Raw genomic sequence first — 22,063 nt, 5'->3', positions numbered from 1 at the left:
GGAGGTCTGAGAGGATGAAAGGCAGCATTTTCTGTAATAAAGGTGTGGCCATGGCAAGGGTAGGTGGTGAGCGGGAATAGGTTTCTCGTATGTAATGTTGTGTGTTTATAATATCCCTTTAAAGATTAAAGGAAATTTTTATATATAGGATCGACATATGACCAGCTATGTTGTATGGTGCGGAATGTTAAGCAACTAAGAAGTGTCATATAGATAAACTAAGTGTAGCAGAGATGATGATGTTGAGATGAATGTGTGGCATGATTAGGAAGGACAAAGTAAGGAATTACTATATTATATATAGTTGACTTAGGAGTAATTCCGATTCATGATAAGGTATGTGAGAGTCATTTGAGGTAGTACGACTATGTTCAATGAAGGTCTTCGGATGCTTTAGTACGGAGGAATGATTTGATTTAGAATATTGAAATTACTAAAATAACTCGGGTAAACTTAAAATAACTATAAGAGAAGTGGTGAGAAAAGACATGCATAGTTTAGACCTCGTACCATATATGACATCGAATACAGTTGATTGGAGAGCAATAATTGGCTAACCCCATTTATTTGGGATAAGGCTATGTTGAAATTGTTGTTATTGTTTTACGATGATTATAGATAAGAGAAATGTGTCCAGTTATGATGAGCACTCCTTTTTGAAGATCCACGGAAGGTGTTTGATAGAATGTGTGAGAGAGATTCGGACGCTTGATCAAATGAATATTTTGTTCATAAAATTTTTTCTTAACCAATATAAATGAACTTATTTCAAATAATCAATAAATTTTTGAGATTAAAATTATACAGCTTAATAATTAAGGCAGAATTTTGTCCTTGACTAAAAATTTGATGAAAGGAAAAGGATCAAAATTTAAATGAATAAGTGAATGAGTGACATAGATCAGCAGAAGTGGTGGAATATAATAATGATATCTGCCATTGCAATATGAAGATGGACACCGTAACACTTGTCATGTAGACAGCCTTAGTTTCCCGCTGTGCGGGCCCACTCAAACGTGGACATTCCATCTCAGTGTGTAGAGCGTAATGACGTGGCACAAAGAGTTGTAACGTGACCACCGTCATCTTCACGCGCAGGCTGTCTTTGCTTTGTTGTGCAGGGAAGCATCGGGTGACGTCCGATGTCGGGAGGTACTAAAGTGACGACAACAACCATCCTCCACTTTAGTGGGCGTGCATTCTTAGCCTTCTGATCACTCAATTCCTCGATCCCCTCCGCCACCGACAACTTGGCGAATGTGATCATCTGTCGGTGAAAACATTCGAAGCATTATATTATACAGTGCCATGTGCATCAACAGCACCATCTGACCGTCCAATGAACATCAATCACAAAATCTGATGTGTTGGATTATGGAATCACGAAATTGATTATGTACATTAGCCATTTCCATGATCTTGGCTCGTGGGGACAAAAGACATCTAACACATGGACCGGAGATTGATCCAATCTGGAGGCTTAACCAGGTTGACTCCACCAACATGATTTTTTTTGGTAATAAAAAAAGGTAATTTACACGTACCACCCTAAAGTTTGACGAAAAGATGATTTTATCCCTCAGTTTTGAAAAATTCTACATACCCCTGAGGTTTACAAACGGTAACAAATAAACCTATTCCATCAGATTATGACTAATACTGTTAAAATCAAAAGGTAAAGTGACAAAAATGCCCCTTCAAGAAAAAAAATAAAACTTGTAACTCATCTTCCCCAAATCGATTTGGGGAAGATAAGTTGCAGGTATCCTTGTAGGGAACACCATGGAACCGATCCTGATTCACTCTCCTTCCTTTCCCTCTTCCATTTGCTTTAGGTTTTAACCCATTTGTATATGTGTTTCTAGATTTTGCTATTAACTCTATGATCAACTTTATTTTTGTTCAGAATCTAGGGTTTGTTAATTGTTACCGTCTTTCTATCAAAAAATAAAATAAAATTTGTTACCGTCTTCAAAACTACAGTTTAAGTTCAAAGAGTAATAAATAATGGGATTTTATGCTGCTTTGATTAGGTTAAAAAATTTCGGATTCGTGAGATGGAGTTGTCATTCATGCAAGGTCGCTAGAACTACGAATGATGGGGTGGATTTGATCCTGTATCGAGCGCAAATGCGAAACCTCCCGGAGTTGAGTTGTGGGCCGTCTTCGATGTCCCCCTAATCAGGTCGATTCAACCTGGAAAAATTTGACCCACACCTTCTCGGGTCTCTTCTGTGCTTCGATTAACTTCTTGGAATCATCTACTGCTTATGCTTCTCCACATTGGAGCTTTCGACCATTCTTGGGTACCCTTAGGTATGGTGCTCTGCCATGGGAGGTTGTTTTTACTGAGAACCTAACTCCCTGGTTGAAGTTGCTCCCTTGTCGAGACAAAGCTGGGCTTGCTGTTCTAATGGACAGACCTTCTATCTATAGCCTGCAACTCATCTTCCCCAATCGATTTGGGGAAGATGAGTTGCAGGTTTTTTTTTTTTTTCTTGAAAGGGCATTTTTGTCACTTTACCTTTTGATTTTAACAGTGTTAGGCATAGACTGACGGAATGGGTTTATTTGTTACCGTTTGTAAACCTCAGGGGGATACGCAGAATTTTCCAAAATTGGGGGGTAAAATCATCCTTTCGTCAAACCTCAGGGGTGGTATGTGTAAATTACCCTAAAATTTTATTAGCGCTGCAACAAGGTCAGGAAATCAGGAATCAGTGACGGATCAGTCCCTACCGATTAACCCCAGAATCGGCCTGGAAGGGAAAAATTTGGGAATCTTGAGGTGAATATTCCGATCTGATTCACCGATTATTTTAACCCTGATCCCACTTTAAAGTTTAACTAGTTTGATTGGCCGGTTTAACAAGTTAATCTTTCTTTTTTTAATGAACTGTATGGATCGCTTTGAGCATGTATGCATTTGCACTAATCATAGAAGGGTTGTCTATAGATATTGAAGATCATAATCGTTGGTGAAACGAATGTTTTTTGTTGATGATATTGTTTTAGTATATGAAATAAATATTATGTTAAAATGTGAAGTTGAAATTATACAGGTCTATTTTAGAATCAAAAGGTTTTAAAATCAGTAAAACAAAAACAAAGTATATGATTATGTCTATTGGTATATGTTTTTTGTTGATGTTATTATTTTGGCAGATGAAACAAAAATTAGGGATGAAATACCAAGTTAGAATTATAGAGATCTACTTAGAATCAAAAGGTTGTAAGATAGACAACACAAAAGCAGAGTATATGGTAAGTAACTTTGGTAATAATTTGATTGAAAGTGCGATAATAAAAATTGATAATATGGAGATTCCACAAATTGATTATTTAGGTACTTAGGTTCAATCATAAATAAGTAAGAAGAAAATAAAGAATGGTGTTACACAAAGAATTAGAGCATCATGGATAAAGTAGAGAGGTGCCTTTGGAGTGTTGTATGATCGATATATTCCTTTAAAAGTAAAAAAAAAAAAAAAAATCTTTAAAGGATAGTCATATGACCAATAATAATGTATGGAGCTAAATGTTTGACAGTAAAGAAACACATATAAACAAACTTAATATAGGCAAAATGAGGATAGATATTAGAACTTAATAAAAATTGTTAATATGAAGATATCACCATTAAATAAGAATAGCTTCAATACATGGTAAGTTGAGAGAATGTCCTTTGAGGAGGCACAAAATATGTATAACATAAGCCTTTGACTGTTCTAGTAGAGAACAATAATACGAATTTTTTACTGGGGATAAAAAAAATGATATGATTCAGATTAGAAGAACTATAAGAGTAACTTAAAATGACCCTGGGAGAATTTTTTAGAAAAACATGCACAACTTAGTACTAATTGCAAGGATGTCTTTGAATCGAGTTGATTGACAAATGAAAATCCATATAGCAGACCCTCTTTAGTGGAAAAGGTGGTTGAATTAAGTTGAGCTGAGTTGTATTGATTGCTTTGAGATCAAATCGAATCATTACGTGGTCAGGTTTGTTAATTGCTTCAATGGTGGGTTTACAATTTAAAAAAGGGTACTGGTATGGTTTGTTAAATTGCTTCGATGGTGGGCTTACAAGTTAAAAAATGTGTACTCAATGCACAAGGCTTCCACACTACGGGGTCTGGGGAGGGTCATAATGTACGCAACCTTATCCCTGTTTTACAGAAAGATTGTTTCTCGACTCGAACCTACGATCACAATGGAGCAATTTTAACGTTGCACTGAAGTTTGCCCTCTAAACCTATAATTGTCGGCTTATAACTTACAAACCTTTAATCGTGGCAAAAAATAATGAAAAATACACACACAAAAGTGTTAATTTTGGTGTAAGTATACCTGATTACAAGGAGTTGTTACCGTCTACATTACATAGAAAAAATAAATAAAAAACAAATAAAAAACAAAATCTCATAATAGAAAAATAGAACAAGATTATGATGCTGACTTGAGATTGTTATAAGTCTAACATCTTGATTACCGGTCTTTTACAATCATGTGTCTTACACATGTTGAACAATAGATTTGTTTCTATAAAAAAAAAAAAAATCTTGATTATTCAAAATACCTTATTTTCTATTGTACAGAGATCAAACTAAAACACCAAACTAACATTCTAATTTGTCGGTGACAACTCCGTATAAGCAGTGCTTGGTTACACTAAATATAACCTAAAAAGAAATATGATTCCTCTCAAATGGAAAGTATCTCGAAGATTGGGATACCCAAATTCTAGCACACTAGGTGTAGTGTCGGAAGTAAGAATTGTGGTATTAGTTTAGGGTTTACTTGAGAATTTTTTTTTTTTGGGTAGATGCGAAGAACCGTAGAACTGCCTATATGGCAAAGTTCTGTTTCCAAGTATGTAAAAGAATAAAAGACACAACTGAGTGGGGGATAAAAAGTTATCGGCCGACAGAGACATGAAATGAGATATCGGGTTTAAAATTAAAAGGGCCCCAGATCCCAACTTTCATTAACCATTGCTACACTCAATGGTCGATGAGATGAGTCAGAACTCAAAACTTCCCATTTCCATGGTTCCCTTTTGTCTACACCCACCACACAACAGTACACTAAGTACAGACTGAAATCACAGCTCAAATTCCAAGTCTCTCTCACTTAAACTAGTTTCTAATAATAATTCTAATTATAAGTTAGTTCCCATATAAATAAAGCAGGAGCCTAAGCATTGTAAACCAATGGTTTAGAATAATCCAAAGTAGGATTCATGGAGACACGTGGGCAGACAAAGAAGTTGTATTAGTAATTAAAATGGGGTTCCGAACTCCTTGTTTGGGCTACATTAATGCCTTGCTGTCTGTCTACAATACATAGATGGCTGGATTCCAGGCGAGGGTGGGCTGGGCTGGGCTGGGTTCTCAGGATTTACTTTAGAAGCTTCGGACTAGATTTCTAATCTTAAAAATATTAGTTAAAAAAGTTGCTGGCATGCTCACTTACATTATTAAATTTGTTCTTATAAATGGTTTTTGCTGTCTAGTGTTCTTGTCAATATTCTCCCATGATTACACTTAAAAGGGCTAATAAATTATACAATAGTTTTTGGATTGCTCCGATAATACCTAGCCAATAATATATAGATTGCCAACTTAGGATTGGTTATATTGTCCACTATCTATTTAGTCATCCATGGATGGTGCTTTTCTGTTTAGAGTTCGTTTAAACTTCAACATAGATGATAATCAAAATTAAGAACTTCAAATTACAACACAAAGAGTCTTTAAACACCCCCCCCCTCCCTTCCAAAAAAAAAAAATTGTTTACTGCAAAGGATGTAGGAAGTTAATGGTGAGATCATACTGAAAGGGTTGATTGGGAAAACGTACAAACAGATTGTTACTAACCGTAAATGAGAAGGAAAAGGAGAAGAGAGGGCAGAGAAGGGAACGGCAGCCAAGCTGCCTAGGCCACGCAGGCTTTAACCAAACAAACAAACAAACAAACAAACCCAGTTCATTCTTCAATTAATTATGTTTGATTGCTTACAAATATAAAGTGAAAAAGAAATAAATTTCCCTTTCCCAACTCCAAAACTGAAATAGAAGTAAAATCAAATCCCATCTCCTATAGAACTAAAATCAAATCTTATCTGAAGTAAAATGTCAATGAGGTATGTCCATGAATCCTTTTATATGAAAGTGTGATCTACTTTATCCATTTTGTCATATTTTATCTCTTACCTTCCTAAGAAGTTATTGGCTTTCGAAGATCATATAGGGAATGTCAGCACAAAGATATCTGAAGAATTAAAGATCGAATATCTAAAACTTCGAAAATGTTTTTTATCCTCAGAACAGAACTCTCTCTGAAGGAACCCAGCAGTATTTGTCAGGTATCCATATCTTCTCACTTTTCAATTATTTCAATCAAGGTTTTGAACTTTCTCACAGGTCCTTGTAGAAAATGTGAGTGACAAGACATGCCTACACTGCCTTTAATGAGAGGAGTAGTAGTATGAGCTGGGAGTTCTAGATTGTGGCCATAGCTTCCATACTGCTGTGTATCAAGCAATGGCTAAGATGCAAAAAAACCTCTGCCCTATATGCCATTGCACTGGTCTGACTACCTTAAACCCAATAATATAGTCTTTTACTAATGTAAACCAGCAATATATATTGTATTGTGTTCCAAAAAAAACCAACAGAAAAGAGACATGTATGTAATTATAGAAAAAATAAACTTACATAATTTCCCTTCTGAAAAGGTAACCTGTTCTTCAACAGAATGCAAGTTAAAATTGAATTAACTGTCAGCATGGTTCCACAAGCTCCTAATAAGAGATCAGGTGGAGGCTTCACATTCATTGCCAAACAGAAATCTATTTTTCTCTTGGAAGAGTTTATTCAGATCTTCCAATAACAACTCTCCTCCTTGCTGAATAAAATTTTGTTTCTACCTGCTCTGCTTAGCCTCCATATTCTGCACTCTGCAGGCAGGCCTTCAGGGTGTTAATTCAAATATTCCTTTTCAAAGGTGATGCTTGGGAGCTATCAGAAATTTGGCTTCAAGCCTAAGAGTTGTACGCATCCTCTTTTTATAATTGTATAGGGTGTGAGTCTATCAAATCAAATAGTTCATCTCCTATACCAAATCCAAGCATTCTAGCCATGTCGGTTGTCTTCAACTTGGGTCTTGAAACTTTATTTTGCTTCAACCAAGAGTACACAACAAATACTTTCTTCATGACAAACAATTCCAAGGCCTCTGGATTGAACACAATACCCATTTTCATGCTTATCTGTCCAACGAAAAAAGTTCGGATATTAGAGCTGAAGGCATCCCATCCCCCCTATCTCTCTCTCTCTAACTTGCAACTAATACCTGGTGAGGAACCAACATAGCTGCATAACGAGCAAGCTCTCCAGCACGCCAGTCCAATACAACAGGTAGCCATGGGTAGGCAGCATCAAGCCTCAAGAACCATAGTCTTATATCTGGAATTTCAGATAGTTCTCGAAGATCATGAGGATCTTCTCTTGTATAGTTTATGGTAAAACCGACAGTTCGCTCAAGAAGCACTTTTGGCTCTGTTAAGGCACCATGTGCAGAAATATATCATTGGCATTCAGAAAAAATTGACACATGTAAACAGGTTCTCAAGGAATTGGAAGTTCAGTTACTCCCCCTCAGATTTTTGAGAAATGAAGGCTTACTTACCTGATGAAATTGAAATAATTTCATCAGCTGTGTGAATGGGTGATAAATCAAGGCGTCGAATGATATCATTATCGACAACTATCTCCAATCGCCCTTCTGTTGGGGGAATTGGAGGTGGAACTGTAGGGGTATCTGTCAATCAAAATTCATCCATTTAAACCTGCTACTTGCATAAAAAAACACAAAAAGGTATGAACTGCAAGGTGGATATTCTAATTTAGAACAATGGTTTTCAAAGCATATCAGTTGTTGAACCAATTATTCTCAAAAAGAAACTAGGAAACATTTAGGAGGCCTATTCCAGCTTAGCCTGTCAGATACTTGACCGATGCACCAAAAGTTCCACAGCTGATGGAGCGCGTTAAATCAAGCCTTTTAAGCTATCCTATACTAGGCTGACCCAAGCTAGTTTACAGACCACCACGGTTTCGCAGGGTTTCTGTTTGGCAGCACGTAACACTTTCTTGACAGCTTTCACTCTACTCCAGGTAGCCCTCCTAGGTGCTCAGCTCTAATAACAAATGTTAGGTACTTGACCGATGCACCAAAAGTTCCACAGCTGATGGAGCGCGTTAAATCAAGCCTTTTAAGCTATCCTATACCAGGCTGACCCGAGCTAGTTTACAGACCACCACAGTTTCACAGGGTTTCTTTTTGGCAGCACGTAGCACTTTCTTAACAGCTTTCACTCTACTCCAGGTAGCCCTCCTAGGTGCTCAGCTCTAATAACAAATGTTAGGTACTTGACCAATACACCAAAAGCTCCATAGCTGATGGAACGCATTAAATCAAGCCCTTTAACCTATCACATAATAGGCTAACCCAATCTAGCATCCATACACTAGATCAAGCACCATTAGGCAAATAACAGCAAAACCGATTATTATTATTATTATTATAGATGATCAGGCAAAAAAAATTTCACAGTTCATCCTACTCCGTCTTCACCAACTAATCATTAACCCCTGCAGGCCTATATTGGAGACTCAGATTTTTAGCCTTTGCTCCAAATTGAATCAATTTCTTGTTAATTTCTTACTAATTGAGATTACAGAAATAAAACCAAACATCTGGGAAAACTGAAGTAAATGTAAAACTACAGAGAAAAATATTTAACAAGAAACTGAAAAAGAAAATGTCAAGAAGGAAAGTAGACTTTCGTACCATCTTCATCATCATCATGGAGGGACAGGTCGAAATTCCCAGATGGATTGAATGCAACAGAGACCACAACTTCCTGCCGTCGACCCAAGTGAGAAGATGGAAGACAAGTGATTGAACTCGAAATGGGTTTGCAGGAAAACCATGGAGTAAGGGAGGGGAAGTTCTGTTTCAAAGAAGGAAGAAGTGGAAAGAAGGTTTGGGTGGCAGCCATTGAGAAGTACCAAGCAACTCTACTTTTCAGTTTATCTCGGTTCAGGTAGTTTATGGCCCTGAATTCAATTTCTCCCGTTTTCCTCGTCGCTCCCAATTGATTAAAATATCCTTTATCATAGGCTACAGAGACATCTATTTCTAATTGTTTTATGGTCAATCGAACGGTCACAATTTATCCAACAATGTGGACTTATCGATCCTCCTCCATAGTATCTGCTTCGTGTCCACAACAACTACACTGGTTTTTGAGGATGGTAATCGTTGTTTCAAAAATCGGAATCAGATGGGTCGAATCAGTCGATTCATTTCGGAATTGAGACTGATCGACGATTCACATCGATTCTTGCTGATTCCTGTCTGTTTCCGGCCGATTCGATTAGTGATTCCGAGATTTGAAACCCTGATTGTAATGGTCTTCGATTCTGCGTCATTTCCACTTCTACATATAAGATTGCAGACTTGCAGTAACAGTGTTAGTGAAGGACAGAGGAGAAGGGGAAAGACCGCAATAAACTGCAATTAGGTGGCACCGCCATTTGAATAATTATCACCTTCAACTCGCGGGCATCTCCAATTCCTCTAATTGAGAGAATGGATCCAACCTCGCCCCCATGTGATGAATTGAAGAAATTAGAGGGGACAGTGAATTGGAGGGGAAAACCATTCCTTCTCCAGTTTCGTTGTCTTCCCGAAATACCCTTTTCTTTCTTTTTGTTTACAGTTTTGTCCTTCTCTGTTGGATCATTCTTTCTTCGTTCTCCCATCAGACTCCATTAAGCTATAGGTATAAGCTTGGCCTTATGAACCCAAGCCTGTCCTGAACCTGGACAGGCCATGTAGTTAGGATATTCAGCTTGTGGGCCTAGGCTGGGATTTTCATGTCCAAGGCCAGGCTGAGATTTGCCCGACCCAGCCTAACCTTGATTTTATATAATTATATATTAATTAAGAAAATGGAACGTTAACCAGTGCTGTGTGTGGATGTGTATCTGCGTCCAAAATCCAGATACAGTTTGGCATGAAAATACCGGTGCAGACCTTTCCACCTTTTTAGAGGGGGTGTGGCGATCTTTTCAGGTCGAACTATGTCTAGGCACAGGTATACACCCACACAGAGCACTGGTTAGCATTCTTTCTCCTTATTAATTATTACATATTCTGTTTAAGGCTGTAAGCCTTTAGGATTAGTTTTTAAGAATGATTGATGTTGATGATGCCTTATTTTTTATTTTTAGTGCATATAAGGATACATGTGGCAAAAGAAAAAAGGTGTCAGTTTGGATCAATCAAGGCCAGCCCGATCTTGACAAAAATCAGGGTGAATTAATGCCAACCCACCCGGCCTGACCAAGGTTGGGCTGAGCCCGACTGGGTTGTCTCTCAGCCCAACCTCAGGGCCTGATTGGGCTTGGGCTGAGTTAAGAGGACTTAGGGCTGGGGTGGGATTTAAAAACCTGCACCCATTTCACGGCTACTCTGAAGTCTGAAGTCTGAACCATCTGCAACATTTGTTTAAAGGGCATATAAGACCGGTTTGACTTCTGTTGTGACTTGTGACTTGTGACTTGTGAGTGAGTAATGGAAGTAAATCTCGGTGGAAAGGGCATAAAAGACCGGTTCTAAATATTCCTAAAGATTCTTAAAATGGAATTTACCGTTTATACATATGGACATTATGAGGAGTCCCCCCGTGCCCCAAAACAAAAAGCTATTCATTGCTAATTTTTCAAATTTATTTTTGTACACGTATCCCTGTGATCAGTTTGTTTTTGATAGTTTCCTGTGATAACGTATTTGATCTGATATTATGGATACTTAGTGCTAATATACCATTAGGTAGAAGATACAAAGTGAGGCAAAGACATGAGTTTTTTCTAGGCCAGAGACATGCATAGAAGATCCCAAGGATGAGGAGAATTTAGAGATAATTAAGGCTATGGCGATGCATAATAAGTGAGGACAGGGCCTTCTGAAAGATGGGGAAATATTTAAAGAAAACTGATGGGGCTATTTTTCAAGATTAATTACTAGATGACTATGGTGTTTATAGATTAATTAAGGCAGATGAAGCTGTAGGATCTTTGAGAGTGAAGACGGAAATGTCTTGAGAAGAATGTGATAGTGTAAATGAGAAATGGAATCATGTAGAAGGCAATTAAGTACTTATCCTCTTCATTGCTTAAGATTGAATTTACAGATGGACGGAGGATAAGTATGATTGTGCCTATGTATAATGATGGATTTATTATTCAAAGTTCAACCAAATTTTGTTGGGTAAAAAGCTTACAGGTTATTATTATATAAGACTGAAGGAGAGATTGCTTGTAATGAAAGAGAGACTAAGGAATGAAATAGCTAGGGGAATTACAAATGGGTACATCTTGTTGTAACCATAGGTTTTCAAACTAATTTAGAAAGTGATTCTAACATTATGTCATTCTCAAGAGTTATCATTGTCTTGCATATTTTTGAGTACACGACCTCATTCAAAAAAAAAATAATAATAATTTGTAATTTGGTTTGGAATTTACACCTAGATTGATACTTAGATGGTCCTTTCATTGACAGGTCTCTCTCTGGCCTTGGACTAAACAAGACTTAGCCAGGCTGAAACTGGAGATCGAATATATATAGAAGGATCCAGGGCACAGAGGCCAATGCAGACCCAGGTCCAAACTGGGCTATTTAACAACCCTGGGTTCATGTGGGAACAATATTTCTAGACTGATCGATAAACAGTCCAAAAACCAAACACATGGCCTCTTTCCTTTAAAATGCTAATCAATTGAATATCATGTGAAGCTTAGCCGAAACTTTTGACACAGCAAAGTGGATCTCTGTAATAACTGGGTGTTCATCAGACTTTCCTTTTTCCCTCCCTTGTGCAGTGGATATTTTTGACCTTTGACCATAATACCAGACCAGAAGCTCTTCTTCTAAACAAAGCATAAGGCTAGGGGTAGTTTTGAGCTGAAGAACTCAAAGAAAGCACCCACTTCAGACTGAATTGAGACTCAGATCCTTATTTCCTTCTTGCACATGAGATTGATTCACTATAATATGACTTCACTTTCCTATCAAAGGGAAAAAGAAAAAGTCACCCTACCACGTGCACATCTCCTCTTGCCCTCTGTCATGTATTTTTGTTTATCACATGTACACGTACAAAACGCACGATTTACGATGCTCAGATACCCTGATCATCCAATGGGAAATCTCGATAGATTAACTATTTCCACAGATGTATTGTTACTTTATACTGTACAACATACGTTTGGTTCCATAAATTACTTGTATGTATGTGAGTTTGTATTTGTTTTCTGTCCTCTTATGAGTATATATTGGATATTCTGATTGGTAATTTCAACTGTTCAATAAGAAGCTAACCAGTAGTCTTCAAAACAAAAAAACACTAGTCCAGCCAAACTACATTTACTCTAAAGATGCTTCATTTGGACTTGAAGGCTCACCACCGACCATATAGTTTTATGTGGTCCTTCACAGAACAACCCCCCCCCCCCAAAAAAAAAAATAAAGAACTTCATTTCTTGAATTGATTTGAATTTTTAGAATGTAAGCTTCTGGTGTACTGGGCTCTGCCCAAAAACTGCAGCCCAATAGTTGAAAGGTTTGGATCCGTAATTTATTGGGCTGTTAGCCATACAAATTAGAGAGTAGCAAATTGAACAGATTAGTTGAAAATTATTAAAAAGAAAAAAAGAAGAAAATGCAAGTGGGTGAGAGATGTGGGAGAGTCTAAAGTCTAAGGGCTCAATGAACAGCCAATGAGGCAATTAGTTTGTAAAGCCTAGTGGTACCTGTGCTGAACCTTCTAACCGGTTTTAATGTTTGTTCTTTAGGACCACAATGCCTTATAGAAAACAAAAGGGATTGGGGGGAGGTGTTTTTGTTTCACTTGTGGTCCTTAATAGTAATTGATAGAGGTGAAAGATTTGACTTGATTTGCACTCAATTCACTGTTAGTAATTCATAGGTTCGAGTGATTTCAAGTCACTTTGATTGGATTTCACCTCAATTCTTATCGGTTCTATGTGAATTGATGCATTAAATATGGGCGGTCAGGTCAATCAGTTAAATCCAAGAGGTCCATTTACTATGTTCATATAAAGATTTATTACTGAATCCTCGATTATGGTAAGTAAAACAAAGAATAGATTCTCTCGATTTGCCTTATTTTTGTGAAATTAATTCTGTGTGCATGGAGAACCAGATCAGGTGTGAATCAATTTTGTGGTTATTTCGGGAATTTCAAGTCATAGTGTTTTTGAGAATGATATTATTGAGCTCATCTAGGCATGTTCTGATGAATGCATGCCTGAAATCATGGCTTAATCATATGATTCAAAGGTGTAGATTCCTAAGCAGACTCTGGCATTTAGCTGTTGGAAAATAGGGCATCGGCCACCCTTCCTTCCTTATTGGCATTCTGTCCCACCTTCCTATAGTGTCCTAGACCCTCAATTTTTTCTTATATACTCACCATATTTTGTGTGTCTGTGGCCTTTAAAGAGAGTCAAGTGCCCCTAATATTCAGGAACAAATGTTTACTTTTTCAAAATTAAAAAGGAGGTAAAAATTTGGTAGGACACCCAACTTGGATGATGGGTATTTGGGGGGCTGGCGTAGACCATACTCTCGGACAGAAAACTGCTTCCCATATGAAAAAAGATGAACAAGCTCAAGAAAGTGCTACAAAAGTTTTAAAAAACTATTCAAAGAGCTCAAAACAAGGGGGCAGAGGTGTCTTTTCATATGAGGAGAGAGATATATAGACTCATGGGAGTGCTGGCGTAGGCCACACTCGCAGACAGAGTTTTTTTTTTTCCTTTTTATATTTTTCAACTCGTAGAACATTTTTCTTGGCTGTTTAAGGTTGTTCCATCCTATTTTTCTAGTGAAACCCAAGAACAAAATATTTTACATAAAATTATCAGATCACTTGCTTATATTTTTTCTTCTAAGTAAATGAATCATGTTCTTCTTCGACATTAAAGTGTATTTTCTAATTAGTTTGACTTTACGTATTAATTAGTCTTTTGTTGACATTTTGAAAAATTGGACTTAAGTTCTAAATGAGAAAATATGTTTGCAATGTTCATAATACATGCTTATTCTCCCTGACTCCATCTTAATTTTTTAAACCATGAAAAACTAATCCTATGAGCAACTAGACAAGCTTCGTTAAGGAAAAATCAAGTGTCCTTTCTCCATCATCACTTTGCTTTTTTAGGAAATAAAGAAGACTCACCTAGTTTCAAAACTAGTGAAGAGTGTAGGGTCATTGGAGTAGACTAGGGCCACTAGGCTCAGGTTTGGAGGAGGCCAAGTCTGCACAATTGCAAGGGACATGTAGACAAAGAGGAGACTCTCTCTATTTCTCTCTTAGGGACTTTCGGTAGGTGCCAAAAGATGGATCCACAACGTTTAAAGGACCTTTCATTTATCGCTTAGGATGTTCCCCACATCAACAGGGGTGTTCTTTATCCAGACTCTTAGAGAGTTCCTTGATCCTAAGGAGAGTTTTTAGCTAAAAATGAAGGTAGACGTACTCCATACAACCAAGACTAAGGTTTTGGTGGATTCAACTCAATTAGTTGCCTCCATCACATCTCCAAGGGTCTTGGAATTTTTTAGGCAAGTTACTTGGTTAGCAATGACGAGATAAGACCAATGCACATGTTGAAAACCTCGAACTCAAGAGAGATTTCATAGAGATACAAAGAGAATGAGAGCCGGAGGTGACAAAGGTCATCGGAGAGGTACAAAAGAGGAGAGAGGGGGAGAAATGGAGGAGGAAGGTGTACATGAGGTTTTCCAAAGGTCGGATATGGTATGTGTCTCTTCTCCATCAGGCGAGAAGGCAATGTCATTTGAGTTTTTAAATGAAATTACATCATGTGTTGAGCCATTGGAAAATAGGCTTGAAATTGAAACAACTCCTCATCTATATCTAGATTTCTATTTAAACTGATTTCTATTTAATAGAAATAGGGGGCAAAATCATATATGCTAAACCGCCTCAGAAATTGAAATTGACATTCATACCAAAGAGGGTCTTAGGGTGTTCAGTTTTGTTATCTGAACCTAGCACTGTCGCATCCAACGGTCCGTATCAAGCAGCAGCTGCCAGGTGTCAACATCTCCACCTAGCACTGCCGCACTGCCACACTTTAACGAACTGAAAAGGATAATTTTCCTTACTAGGACCCACTAATTTCCACTTTTAATAACCATATATATGATAAGTACTGTAGAGCGTAGAGTATAAAAATGTCAACAACTCTCAAGATCATGAAAAAATTCTGGTAAATAGTAAATACTGGATCACCGCAAGGCTGCAAGCCCATAGATTTAATGAAATCGAAAGCAATCACACACAAATTGAAGTTTCTACTTGCTAGAGATGATTAATTAATTAATTAAGGTACGTACTTATACATTAAAAGAAAGAAACAAGGCGTATCTTGGTAAATCAATTTTAGTCTTCTTTTTTTTTTACTTTAACCTACTAATTAAGTTTCAACTCTCGAGATTAGGCTCTTGCTTGGTTACAGCCTATAGAGAGGGGTATTTCCAAGGCCTCCAGGAGACTAGCATCACGAGCCTAATAAATTAAAGCATTAAGTCCAAAGAAATGAAGATGATGTGTTTAATTAGTCTTTAATTTTTGTTTTTTCCTTCTTCTTTGGCTGTGGTAGTTTTCTTACTATTTGACACCTTAATTATTATTAGCTAATAACAAATTAAACACCATTATTAAGCATATTTATAGGAAGTGGAGTGGTTGAATGTTGCCATGGTTGATATCCCAAAACCGGGCTTCCTCGTACATGTTTTTGCCTTGCTTTTCCAGCAACCACTTGTTAGTGAGTGGCTTGCATCCCTCGGATCATGGGTCCCATTCTATGCGTACAGATCCTCTACAGTGCGCTGCCCGGTTCAGCTTGTGCTGCGCAGATATAGGACTGCACGCAATGACTACCTTACCCCAGTCCGAGTGCCTTGGCTAAACGGGGGTAAGGTGGTCATTGCACGTGGCCATGTGTCTACACAACATAGGCTGGACAGGCAGTTGTGCCGTAGAAGATCTGGATCCCCATTATATTCTCCCTTGGGTTCCACTTAAGATTTTTCATCCCCTCTTCTTAATTAGGTCACAAATGTATCCACCTCAATGGAAAATTATCTTCTCAGTTCCTTGCCCGACCCAATTTCTTAGTGCCTCTAAAATGGGGGGTGGACCTTACGGGGTAGACTGTTAGTAATTTGATGATCTGATGATCATTGTCACCAATTTGTGTGTTCTATCATTTGTGTTCCAAAACTATTCTATCTTGCGGTATTTATTCTGCGGAAATAGAAGAACAAACCGGATTTACCAAACAGGATTCCATTTCCAATTCATGCCGACAGTACACACAAGGACATCAGAAACACTCACCGCGAAGTGCAACCAAACAGGACCTTAGAGGTAATAGTACTTGGGAGAGAATTAATTAAAAAGGTATCATATATATCATATCCTAGAGTAATTAATTAAGTGCCTTGCCTCAAATGGATTTATAATAAAAAGCTAGAGAGAGAGAGAGAGAGAGATGAATTTGAAGTAGAATAGTTTTTATTAAAAGGGTAATAGGGAATGGGAGACACGGAAACAGCGCCCACGTTCTCCTCATATCATAATATCACTACTCCCCCATTCTTTATTAATTGTTTCACTCCTAACCTCTTGACAAAATGTTGTGTATCTCACCAAGGAATAAATATATACCACAACTTCTCTTGTGATACTCCATAAATACTCTCTTCTATCTCCATACCTAATCCCTCTCTCTCTCTCTCTCTCTCTCTCTTGGTACATCTCTATTTTGTTCTTAGTTAGTAAATAACTAAGGCAATAGGAGAGAGGTAGGTAGCTCGATCTTTCAATTCTCTGCTACCTTCATTCTCTTCGATCTGTGATCCTAGCTAGTTATCACTGTGTCATGTGATCATGGTGAGAGTGGGTATTCTTATTGTTTTGGTGTTTAATTATTATGATCGATCATCTCTTCCATTGCTAGCTAGGTGGTTTGATGTGATGATGTGTGTATGTGTAGGGATTTCAGAAGCCTGCGTGGTTGGAAGCACTTTATGCACAGAAGTTCTTTGTTGGATGTTCAACCCATGAGACATCAAAGAAGAATGAAAAGAACATTTTCTGTTTAGATTGTTGCACCAGTATTTGCCCTCATTGTTTACCATCACACAGGTTTCATCGTCTTCTTCAGATTCGTCGTTACGTATATCACGACGTCGTTCGATTGGAAGACCTTGACAAGCTTATAGACTGCTCTAATGTTCAAGTAATTAATTCAGTTCGATCTCTACCTACCTCGTTCCTATAATATTGTCGATCTTCTTATTTAATTACTGCCATTTCCAACTGAATTTCGTCGGTCTTTATCTTACAGCCCTACACCATTAATAGTGCTAAAGTGGTGTTCATCAAGAAAAGACCACAAAGTAGACAGTTTAAGGGCTCTGGTAACTACTGCACTTCATGTGATAGAAGCCTTCAAGAACCTTACATTCATTGCTCTCTAGGGTGCAAGGTAACTAACTAATAATATTATATTAAATTGTTGGGGGGGGGGGGGGGGTTTCGCGACTGATCGAATTATAAGTATGTACTTGTACTTGGCCACCCTCTCTTTAACGGCTAACTTTTAAGGATGAGTTCTTCTTAATTAATTTTGTTACTGATTATTATATATATATGATCATCATCATCAGGTGGAGTTCGTATTGAAGCAGATGAAGGACCTGTCCCCTTACTTGAGAAATTGCAAAACATTACAACTTAGTCCAGACTTTTTGATACCTCAAGACATGAGTACAGGAGAGGAGGAGGAGGAGGAGGAGGAGATGATGATGATCACAAACGATGAAACACCCAATTCAACAGTGGTGGACAGTGAAGAACCAATGAGCTCATCATCTTCAGGATCGTTAGGGTGTGGTGGCGAGAGCATGAGCATGAGCATGAGAATGGTTTGTAGTGAGTTTGTTCGAAAGAAGAGGAGTAGTGGTGGAGTGTACGTTTGTGCGAGGTTATTAGCTAATACAACATCATCAGTTTCATCAGATGATCAAGACATGATGATGATGGCTACAAGCATGATGAGTAGAAGAAAAGGGATACCTCATAGATCTCCACTCTGTTAACCCAAATTTTAGTTTCTTAGTTTGAAGTATTTATTTTAATTATGTTCTTCTTAACTTAATTCAATTGTCTTTAATTTGTTTCTCTTCTTCCAATTCCAAGTTCCAAGTTCAAAGTTTCCTCTCTCTCTCTCTCTCACTCTCTTTTAGTTTTAGATTGTTATAATTTAATTAGGTTAATCAATCGGTCGGGGGGGCTTTGTCTTAATGGTTTCACGTGGTTCCCAATTCCAAGATTATCATTTTTACATTTTTCGAAGGATTTTTTACTTTGGTTCTTAAGAAATTCAAGATTTATCTCTCTCTCTCTCTCTCTCTCTGGTTTCAGCTTTAGATAATGATGGAAATTAATCATAACCACGATACTAGAGAAGGAATTTTCTATATATTTATTTTGGGACCATTTTGTTTATTTCTCTAATAAGAAAAAAAAAAATCAGATACTTATTTGAATCTCAAATCCTCCTTGAAATCTACCGGGATGTATAGTTTCAAAAAACCAATCCCCGGAAGAATCAGTCAAATGATCGAGTTAATTTATTTTTTTTTACATTAAATATTTTTAAGAATAAGATAAAAGACAATTACAAGAAATTTACAATTTCTTAGTTCGCTACTTAGGCTACAATAAGATTCTTCAAAATGGATCAATCTCAAATTTCTCTCTCTGCTACACTCGACTAGTGAAGAATCGTATTCCACAATTCCCGTAATTGACTGGCTCCCCCACCGCATCAGCTCAATGAACTCTCTTCTTAAAAAGTAATAAGTTGTGCTAGCTTATTTCTATTACCTATCTTCTTTTTCTTTGGTGATGATGAATAAAACTTCAGTCATTTCTCGTGAGGACCATATAAAAAGGATCAACACCCACTATTGGTCCCCCTATGCAGGGTTTGGGAGGGACAAAATTGAAGACGATCCTAATCTTTGATATTTTTTTTGTACAAAGTAGCCACTCTCAAGACTCAAACCTGAGCATTTACTCTAGCAGTCTAAATCTTTTTATAGGATTTCTAATTTAATTGTTGTTTGAGGTTTTTTTCTTATTAAAGAATTTCCAAAAATTAAAGAAAGAAAATTTATTTATCTGATTAATTACTATGGCTTCTATACTAAAACAGGCAAACCACTTGTATATTTACGAAACTATGTACCTTGAGGCATGTAATTAGTGAATAATGCAATATAAGAACCCGCAATCATAATGCATGACCTCAACTTTATAAAATTGGGGTTACATGGTTGAATGTTAATCAAATTTTATATGAATTAAAAAGTAAGATCGAGTGAATGCAATTTCAATTTCAAAATTAAAAAGGTTTCTCATCTGTTTCAGAATCTCAATAGAATTTAATTTATATTTCATTGAAATAAAGTATAAAACTCAAATCAAATAATTTCTGAAATTAAAATCATCCCATGAAATTGAAATAGAAATCATACCAAAAGTAGTGAAGACACTATAGCTCCTTCATTTCATTCACAAAAGAGAAAGATGGAGAATGGAAATTATCCCAATATAAAAATAGAGAACCTGCAGTAGTACTGTTATAGTCATCTTGCACATATTGGAGAGGGAATTGCACGTGCAATCCCTTTGTAATTGTCAGGTTTGTGCAAAGTAGATTAATGCGAAATAAAGTTAATTATGGGTGTTAAGTATGGGTTAATTTATGTGGCTAATTTACCATCTTAATTTTTTCTTTTTTTCTTTTTTTGATGAAAAAAGACAAATAACTAACGCTATACATACTTTTTTCTTAATTTTTTCTTTTCTCCCATACTCTTTAACAGAAAAGTTTTACCTAAATTAATCCTCGAAGAAATAATCTAAATATCAAATGGAATTCGTAATGCGAGTCAGCATAATTGGATGGTTAAGATTATCTAAGGGAAGTATTGGGATTAGAAGACAAAGTGTGTCACGACCATTTATGATTTAAACTATTTTGTACGGCGCAAGGGGTTCCACGACGGTATATTCTATTCAATAGCTTCTCACATGTCACAACTCTTACAATTTTAACGGCCATTAGACACTATGCACCGTTTGTCTTGGAATCACCGACTAAAAACAATTTTAATATTTTTTTTCCAATATTTTTATGAAATTTAAAATAATAATAAAAAATAATCCACTTGACAGTTGCAAGTTAAATCTAATGGAATGAATTATGCCAACATTTCATTGGGTCATATAATTGCGATTGATCATCAAATTTGATATACAATTTACAGAATAAAGTTCTATGCACTGGGGGTGTAGGATGCGCCCAAATGCATGGGGATTGGGCAAAATGACCCTTGATGACCCAAACCCAGCTCATGTCTTGGCTCATGTGGTTCGGCGCAGCTTGCACTCAGATGTGCTCCCAAACAAAGAATGTGCGTTCATAATTTACCTAACAATTGAAATGATCAAATCATCTGACCATGTGACAAAACAAAGTGTCAATGGGAATAACTCTACACTGTCCGTGTAGGAAACATTTTTCCATAGTTTGAAATAGAATTCATAAAGAAGAAGGGTGGAAAGCTTGTGAGGTGCACTCGTGTACCCTTTATTATAATGTCTTAAAGTCTAAGAAATAAATGGACATAAGATCAAAACCTAGGTTCTTAAGTAGAATTTAAAATTCTAAAATCTTTGTCACCCTCATGATGGGCGTACTAAAAGGTAATTTCTTGATAGAGAGAAGGAGTTTCCTTTGACTTTGACTGTTAGAGACAGCTCCACTCGCTGCATACCTCGAGAAGACTTTAAAATTGGGGTTATAACTTAAAATCCTTGACCAGTCAAAATTCTCCCACGCTTACCACTGATAACTGGTGCAACAATTACTTTAAAATTTAGCTTTCTTTTATCTTCCTCTTTTTGTCTCTCCCCCCCCCCCCCCCCGGGAGATCTAGTTATTTTTATTTTTTTTTAGTCACAGGAGATCTAGTGAATAGAAATACACAAAACATACTTTGGATGCCAAGAAAGTAAAAAGACACTTATAACCTACGAAAAAGATAAAATTCTATCTTGTTACAAAAGCACTACGATAACTATCTATGATTTTAAAAAAAACAAAAAAAAGAACAACTCTCTGCATCATTGGTGAAGAGGAATCTTCACATCCACTCCTGTTGGTATCGGCGAATTATATAAAAAAAAGGGTAATTTTGACTTCATCAATAAGGGGTGGGAGTATAATGATGATCTAAAAGTTTAATCACATGGTCTAAAAAAGATTTTTGTTGAAAGTATGAACATTAGATCCAATTATTTAATATATGTAATTACTAATAATAGTTTAATACGGGTCTTGGTAGTCCTTGGTTTTAACCTAAAATTGTACACGACTAGGAATGAGATAGGACACCCCATTTATATGGTCTGATGGTCATTGCACTGTGTGTTTATAGAATGGAGATTTCAGGACACGTGTGAATGTACATACAATGTGTATAATGAATCGGATCATACGAGTCTTCTACATGTGCACTGCTGTCAATCTATATGAAATGAAATTCCTAAGGTGTTCTTGTTCTTATCAATACAATTATGCCTTGTGAGTTTTTCTGCATTAATGATTGATGTTTCCATTATTATATATCAATGTACTAGATTCATAGCGTTTGATCGTATTCGATACATTGGGGTTTTGATAATAAATAAACGCATGTCTTATAATCTATCATGAGATACATTACCTACTTAAATTGGGAGTTATTGATTACTCTTATTCGGTTGCGTACATATTGATAAATATTGTAT

General features: G+C 36.8%; 2 protein-coding genes across 2 annotated transcripts; one reads left to right on the top strand and one right to left on the bottom strand.

Moving 5' to 3' along the window:
• Window positions 1–7,072: 7,072 nt before the first annotated feature.
• Window positions 7,073–9,092, bottom strand: LOC122670059 (protein CHLORORESPIRATORY REDUCTION 6, chloroplastic-like). The gene is made up of 4 exons (XM_043867010.1): window positions 8,860–9,092; window positions 7,696–7,827; window positions 7,360–7,565; window positions 7,073–7,276 (listed from the first exon to the last, which is right to left on the bottom strand). Exons 1-4 carry the CDS (start codon window positions 9,068–9,070, stop codon window positions 7,073–7,075), a joined length of 753 nt encoding a protein of 250 aa, XP_043722945.1. The 5' UTR covers window positions 9,071–9,092.
• Window positions 9,093–17,023: 7,931 nt separating this feature from the next.
• LOC122670058 (protein RGF1 INDUCIBLE TRANSCRIPTION FACTOR 1-like) lies at window positions 17,024–18,307 on the top strand. The gene is made up of 4 exons (XM_043867009.1): window positions 17,024–17,089; window positions 17,193–17,438; window positions 17,547–17,687; window positions 17,869–18,307. Exons 1-4 carry the CDS (start codon window positions 17,087–17,089, stop codon window positions 18,298–18,300), a joined length of 822 nt encoding a protein of 273 aa, XP_043722944.1. The 5' UTR covers window positions 17,024–17,086; the 3' UTR covers window positions 18,301–18,307.
• Window positions 18,308–22,063: the final 3,756 nt, after the last annotated feature.

Source organism: Telopea speciosissima, chromosome 7 (genome assembly GCF_018873765.1).
Source record: "Telopea speciosissima isolate NSW1024214 ecotype Mountain lineage chromosome 7, Tspe_v1, whole genome shotgun sequence".
Taxonomy (NCBI): Eukaryota; Viridiplantae; Streptophyta; class Magnoliopsida; order Proteales; family Proteaceae; genus Telopea; species Telopea speciosissima.
This window is presented reverse-complemented; position numbering and strand designations above follow the sequence as displayed.